The sequence below is a fragment of the Embiotoca jacksoni genome, unplaced genomic scaffold (genome assembly GCF_022577435.1).
Source record: "Embiotoca jacksoni isolate LCO1_2020_lvr unplaced genomic scaffold, fEmbJac1.0.p SCAF_3, whole genome shotgun sequence".
Taxonomy (NCBI): Eukaryota; Metazoa; Chordata; class Actinopteri; family Embiotocidae; genus Embiotoca; species Embiotoca jacksoni.
The window spans coordinates 10,087,137-10,094,550 of NW_027185381.1; the positions used below are offsets into that span (position 1 = coordinate 10,087,137).

General features: G+C 39.7%; 1 protein-coding gene across 1 annotated transcript; it reads left to right on the forward strand.

Moving 5' to 3' along the window:
* Nucleotide 1: 1 nt before the first annotated feature.
* Nucleotides 2-3,464, forward strand: LOC138205841 (YY1-associated factor 2-like). The gene is made up of 4 exons (XM_069162145.1): nucleotides 2-123; nucleotides 462-587; nucleotides 2,375-2,527; nucleotides 2,669-3,464. Exons 1-4 carry the CDS (start codon nucleotides 98-100, stop codon nucleotides 2,907-2,909), a joined length of 546 nt encoding a protein of 181 aa, XP_069018246.1. The 5' UTR covers nucleotides 2-97; the 3' UTR covers nucleotides 2,910-3,464.
* Nucleotides 3,465-7,414: the final 3,950 nt, after the last annotated feature.

Below are 7,414 nucleotides of genomic sequence, written 5' to 3' on the forward strand. Positions count from 1 at the left end.
ACGACATCTGAGTGGCAGCTAAATGCGCTTTTTCACCTGTAACGCTGCTTCCTTTTTTTAAAAAAAAAAAACTCCCGTGAGACCCAAGTTTTGTAAAATGGGAGACAAGAAGAGTCCCACGAGGTAAAACTTCCCGCTCGCAGGTTTGCAATGGGAGACTTTATCGGGCCGTCGGTTAAAACAGAAAAGCTCGGTCAATGGATGAAGCCGTTTCACTGAAGTGCTCATGGCGGCTGGCTGGCTGGGTTTAATGTGGGGACGCTGGCTGCGCGAACCGAAGGCTCCCTTGTTTTTGCTTCAGCGACTTGACTCCTGAGCACAAAATATTCCCCCGAGTGTCTTTTTCTTGTCCGTCTGCGGTCGTCTGTTTCGAACAGGTAGTTTTTTTTGACGTCGTTATTGTCATTGTAAAATTGCCGTTGTCCCTGTGTTTTTTTGTTTTGTGTTTTTTTTGTCTGAAGGCCGAAGCGGCAATCCAAGCCGTTCACCGACGATGGGTACTGGGACTGCAGCGTGTGTACGTTCAGGAACAGCGCTGAGGCGTTCAAGTGCATGATGTGTGATGTCAGGAAGGGAACGTCCACTCGGTAAGGAAAACTTGAGCTGTTCATTTTTAACTGTTTAAAGCACTCCGGAAGTCTTTTCTTTTTTCTTTTCTTTTTTTTTTTACGTATCCTCGGCTGTGTATAACCCGCGTTCACGTTGTCGGTTTTTTTTTTTTTTTTTTTTTTTTTTCGTAACATTGATGCAGTGGTGGAATTCAACTTTAGTATATTTACTTAAAAATTGTACTTGCGTTCAAATTCATGGTACTTTTGGTTGAGTACTTCTTCGTACTATGCAGCTTTATAGTTCTACTGCACTACATCTCAAAGGCAAATATTGTACTCTTTACTCCACTGGATTTGTCTGACAGCTTTAGTTTCCCAAAATACTATATGATTATTATTTTTTTTTTTTTATAGCCTTTATGTCGAGGGAAATCCATATATCACCAAATTTGGCGATTTTGTATTTAATTATTTTTTTTAATCAAACTGGACGGTTAGGTAGCCTATTCCTTGATGTGTTGGAGAAAAAAAAAATCTCATACTTTTTAAGCTATTTAAACAATTTTAAAACCCACTTGGAATCACTGGAACATGCATTGTTTTTCTGAACTTGCTGACTATTTAGCAGTACATGGATCTGACAGAGCAGAAACAGCACAAATATATGATGATCTGATAGAATATGATTCATTACTATAGAATAAACTAACCAGCGGTTTGTGAAGGGGTTAAAATATGCACAATCCCAAATAACTACAGCAGTAAACTGCCCATTACTTCAACACTAATATTAATCGAAAACCATCATACATAACGATAAAACACTTACAGGGAGTATTTACTGCATAGTGTGAACTTTTACTTCTGATACCCAAGTACATTTTGTTGATAATACAGACTTTTACCCAAGTAAAGTTTTGAATGCAGGACATTAACTTGTAGTGGAGTGTTTTCACAGTGTGGTATTAGTACTTTTACTTCAGTAAAGGGCCTGAATACTTCCTCCACCACTGCATTGATGCAAATTGCATAATAAAGCAGTACTCAGTTGCAGGCTTATTAAGTAGAGCACTATCTATTACAACGACCGTGCAAACAAAAATATTTGAAGGTTAGAATGTTTATAAACTGTTTTATAGAGTTGCTCATTTAACTCTAGACATATTTTTGTCACATTGAGGTCATGTCCTCAATATTTTTCTGTAAATGTAGAGATGTAGCTTATCTGGTTACTTTTAAGGGCAACAAAAATAAGTAAAAAATATTCAGTATTTCACCAAACTTTGAGACTTTATTACTCTGTGTGTGTGTGTACACTGAATAAACATCACAACTGTTGGTGTCTGGTCGAAATTAGCAGTTGTCGTGCGTACTTGGACTCATGACCTCAGTCTTTCATTCTGTTTGTTGTCTTCCTAAATTTTAGTTTACGTCTGTGAATTGTAGCATCTACTAATAGCCTGCATGTCAGTCGTTTTAGAGGACATTTGTAAATTGTAGCCTCAGAAAAAAAAAGGATTACACTCTCTCCACTCTCACCTATCTATTCGATCATGTCTGATGATAACAAGAAGTAAGACTAGTGTATACACGGGCACCTGACTACTGTTTTTCAGACTGTGGTGAAAGTTGTTAACCCATCTTTTAACTGTTTGTCTAAATAAGGAGTTTTGGAAATTCAGTCAGACCTCTGCTTTTTCTGGTCATGCTGAATACACATAGTACGCAGTTTAATATTGCGAACCACTTGTTCACCCTACTTATAGCTTCAGTGATATAAATGTAACTGCAATGCCAATAACTTTTTTTTTTCTCTCTTTCAGGAAACCACGACCTGTTTCTCAGCTGGTCGCACAGCAAGTAAATCAGCAGTTTGCACCACCAGCATATCCCAAGAAGGAGAAGAAAGAAAAATCAGAGAAAGACAAAAGTGATAAAGAACCCATGCTGAAAAAGAAAAGCCACAAAAATATGAGGTAATGAATCCTTCTTCTTTTTTTTCTTTTTTTTTTAAATAGCTGAAGAGATCATTATATTTCTGTGGTCCTATTGCGGCCTCTGCCAAGACTGAAATATCACGATGCAGTTTTCATTTCCTGTTTGTTTCTCCTCAACAGGCCCAGGTTAAAAAACATAGACAGGAGCAGTGCACAGCATTTGGAAGTCACAGTTGGGGACTTGACTGTGATAATCACAGACTTTAAGGAGAAAGCAAAACCCACGTCTACTTCAACAAGTGCTGCCTCAGCAGACCAACACAGTCAAAGTGGCTCAAGCTCTGATAACACTGAACGAGGGGTCTCCAGATGCTCTTCACCCCGCGGGGAAGGATCGTCCGTTAATGGAGAGACTCACTAACTTTCACACACTCAGTCAGCACAACCCATTCTTCTGCACTCTCAGCCTCAAGCAGAGATTAAACTTCAGAATGCACGTTTTGTTTTTTTTGTTTAAAACAAATAATTATACTATAAATGCCAGTAAGATAGCGTTCACTTTCATTTTTGGGGTTGTATTTTTTTATGACAATAAATAATTCAGGAATCAGGATGTATGCTGAAGGCTCAATTCAAAGAGCTGTAGCAGCGAAATCTATCGTGATGAACTGAAAAAAGGAACAGTAGCATTAACCTGAATGACAGGGGAGCTGTGCCACGTGTTGTGGTAACTTGTGTTTTAACACCTCAGTGTTACATCACATTTAGTTGGCCAGATTAAATAATGCATTATGAAATGAAATGTGAAGAAGTCATCTCAGAATTGTAGTTCATCCTTGAATTTTGTTGTCATTATTTGCACTTAATAGCATCCTGTGTTCATGGTAAAAAAAAAAAAAAAAAAACATTTAGCATTATTTCCACCTTTGCCATTATCAGGAAATCATAACACTGTTGGTTACTGGCCTTATCCAGCTCTCATTTCATGCCATTGGATGCAATAATTGTTTTAATGTCTAACTTTTGAGTACAAATATTGAACAGTTATTCTAAGTATGCTTCTCCTTCTCTGGGTAGAGTTGAGCATGATTTAATCTATAGAATGGTTTATATTGTAAAAAAATTGTTGAATAAAATAATCTGTAGATACTTAAATATGTTTTTATTTCATTATGTTTTGAAGCCTGAATGTGCGGTAGCTGCTTTAAAGTAGGTGCAACTTGTAAATCATGAATATAACTCGTTTGTCACCGAGGTATTAATTTAGTTTCTGTCTCTCTGAAATTGAGTGGAATTTTTTTCCATCATTATTATTTTGTTTTAAAATAAGAATTATAAATTATGTTTATTTTTGTGTCGCATATAAGTTGAGCTGTGAGGGACTGGTATATTTCCCCCTGGTACTTCACACTTTTATTTCACGGCATTCCAGAGAGGTATTGTCAACTTTCATTGACATTTATTTAACCTCCATATATCAAATAGATCATAAACAAACAAAACATGTATATGGTGAATTAATACGTCAAAATGCTGCTAATGCATCAGTAATTGTAATAATGGGATACTTTTACTTTTGATACTTAAAGTAATGGATATCTGGCTGATTGATAATACGTTTGTACTTCAGTAACTATTTTAATGAAGAAAATTTACATTGTGAAATTGGTACTTAAGTCGAGCATCTCTTTCCCCTACTACTGTTCATAAACTTTCCAGAACGTTGCTATGATGACAAGGAAGAGATGTCGCAAGAGGACAAGCAGTTTATGCTGTCAGTGCAAAAGACAACAAAGTTTGTGGATGGACATCACTGCATCGGACTTCCGTTTAAACATAAAGCATCTAAGTTGCCGAATAACCGCTGTATGGCAGAACAGCGAGCTGCTAGCCTGAAGAGAAAACTGAAAAACAATTATGTCTTTCTTGAAGATTACAAAGACTTCATGAAAAGCATACTGGATAAAGGCTATGCTGTTGAAGTTCCTGAAGAACAGCTTGACCATGATGACTACAGGGTCTGGTACCTCCCACACCATGGGGTGTACCACCCAAAGAAAAAGAAAAATTTGCGTGGTCTTTGACTGCACTGCTTCTTTTCAGGATATGTCGTTGAATGGACGAGCAGTAGTTATCCATTTTCTGGACTGACAGTACGACAATTCTGAGATACATTGACGGTCAGACGGCTCGCTTCAAAACCTCTGTGGCAAACAGGATTGCTCTCATCCAAGAGGTTACCAAACCGTCACACTGGAGGTACGTCAGAACATCACAGAATCCCACCAGAGGCATGAAAGTTAGGAGCTTTATAGAAGATGATATGTGGATAAAAGGACCACAGTTTCTGTTGTGGCCAGAAAGTGAATGGCCAGAGACCAGATAATGAGACGCAAGACCTGCAAGAAGATCCAGAGGTCAGCAACATCACAGGGAATACGATCATAGTTGAGGAGAATGCTGATCCTGTGAACAAACTGCTTCAGTATTACTCAAGTTGGGACAGACTGAAGACAGCAGTTGCATGGATTTTGAGAGCCAAGGAAACTTTGATCCACCTGAAAGACAAAAGAAAAGAGGTACAACACTCCATCAGTCAGGTCGAAAAGGATCCAGAAAGACAGAAATTACTTATGCAGCAACAAATGAAAAAGGCCAAATCTGTCAGCAAAGAAAACACTGAGCCTGGAACAGTTGTTGGCTGCAGAAACGGAAATCATTTGACACAGTCAAAAACAATGGTTTCCGGAAGAAGAGAAGGCCCTCCACGGCAGTCGGTCTGTCAATTGAAACAGTCAGCTACACAAGCTTGACCCCACTTTGCAAGATGGCATCTTAAGAGTTGGAGGACGGCTGGACAAATCCACCATGAAAGACTGTGCCAAACACCCAGCAATTCTGTCAAAAGACTCCAGAGTCGCCACCCTCATCTCGCTTTATTTTCGTTGAAAGACTGGACATTGTGGGCGCAACTATATGTTGTCGCAGTTAAGACAAAGGTTTTGGATTCCGCAAGCAATCTCAGCCATCAGGAAGCTTATCTCAAAATGCACAGTCTGCAGGAAACTCCAAGGCAGAGTGGGAGAGCAAAAAATGCCCAATCTGCCAGAAGATCACCTCATACCAGATCAGACACCTTTTACCAATGTAGGTGTGGATTATTTTGGTCCCTTTGATGTAAAACATATTGCCAAAAGGAATGGTGTAATGTTTACCTTCCTCACCGTTAGCGCAGTGCATACCGAGATAGAAGACAGTCTCGACACCAGCTCTTGCATCAACGCCTTACACCATGTCATAAGCAGAAGAGATCAAGGTTTCCATTATGCACTCTGACAACGGCACAAATTTTGTTGGCACAGAAAAAGAGTTGCGAGACGCCATTGAGAACCTGAACCAGTTACAGATTGAAAAACCTATGCAGAAGAAGGGCATAAAATGGATTCTCAACAGCCCAGCTGCTTCCCACCAAGGAGGGGTTTTGGAGCGCCAAAGCCGTACCGCACGGAGGATCCTTAACGCCCTCATGAGAGAACAGACCCTCACTGACGACAATCTCCAAACGCTAATGTGTGAGGTTGAAAGTATCATCAGTGGACGGCCACTCACTAGCCCATCAGATGATCCATGTGACATCCAATCATCTGCTGATGATGAAAGTGCAGCCCAACAAGCCACCGGGAACATTCAACAAACATGATCAATATGCAAGGAGACGCTGGAGGGAAGTACAGTACCTCGCAGATCTATTTTGGACCAGATGGACTCAGGAATACTTACCTCTCCTCCAGGAGGTCAAGGATGATAAGAAACTTCAGGCATGGAGATGTGGTGCTCGTAGTTAACAGCAGCAGTTGTCTGTCAGCACGAAACACATGGATAATGAGAAAGATAATCCAAACCATACCTGACTCCAGTGGAACTGTACGCAGACTGAAGCTGCAGACCAAAACCAGCACCCTGGAGAGACCTGTAAATCAACTGTGTTTGCTGCAAGAAGCAATGTGAACATAATAGGATCAGATGATAAAACTATTTGAAGAAAAAGACTGATAAACAAGACTTAAAGGGGTTATGTGCAGTGTTTTTTTTTTTTGTTTGTTTTTTTTTTAATATTTATTTAGTTTGATATTTGGTTCAGTTGATGGCTCTGAGAATGTAAATTGTTTGGTAATGGTTTAATCTTCCTGCTTAACCATAGTTGGTTAAGATACGTAAGAGCCACGATTGTTTAATATGACTTAATTAGAATTTGTCAGGAATATTCCTAATTTAATTTCTGATTCATGCTCATTGTGCAGGGACTAGCTATGGAAAATATTTTGAAAAGAAAGTTCACTGACGCTCCTTTTTGTACTTTGAATTGCCTTGTTGTTAAAATGTTGCTCCACAAATAAATTTGCCTGGCCTCGCCTTGTGATTTAATGACGTCATGACGGCAGCAGGTTCCAAACGGAGAGCTGCATTGGACACGGGAGCACAGTTGTTCTACCGCGTGACAGTGTAAATATTTGTGTCTAATTTTTGGATAAATCAGACGGAACGCCGCTACAGGGTGTATTTTAATGATCACATCGCATTAGTCACAGTCAATGAGATCTTGCATGTACCAAGTATCTGGATGTGGCTACTGATTACAACACAATTATACCGGCCTCATTCCCTCCTTAGTTCCCTTGAATGTGGATTAGAAAGAACTAAGGATGATTTTGTGTGTGTGTGTGTGTGTGTGTGTGATGTTTTGCTGAGCGTTTCCACCATAATGGTCCCCATGCTGTGTGCCACACTAGTGAAACATATATTTACTTAGGCACAGTGCACGTAGCTTACAAGTCAAAAATTAAGCTGCTTTACTGTTCACTGTTGACAGACGGCTGATCAGACGGCACACGTGCAACAGGGGGGGCGGGTGGGGCGGACAGCTGT

Coding starts and splice junctions, on each gene's coding strand:
- LOC138205841 (XM_069162145.1), top strand. CDS start 98: ATGGGAGACAAGAAGAGTCCCACGAG. Junction 124..461: donor GACAAGAAGAGTCCCACGAG/GTAAAACTTCCC, acceptor TTTTGTCTGAAG/GCCGAAGCGGCAATCCAAGC. Junction 588..2,374: donor AGGAAGGGAACGTCCACTCG/GTAAGGAAAACT, acceptor TCTCTCTTTCAG/GAAACCACGACCTGTTTCTC.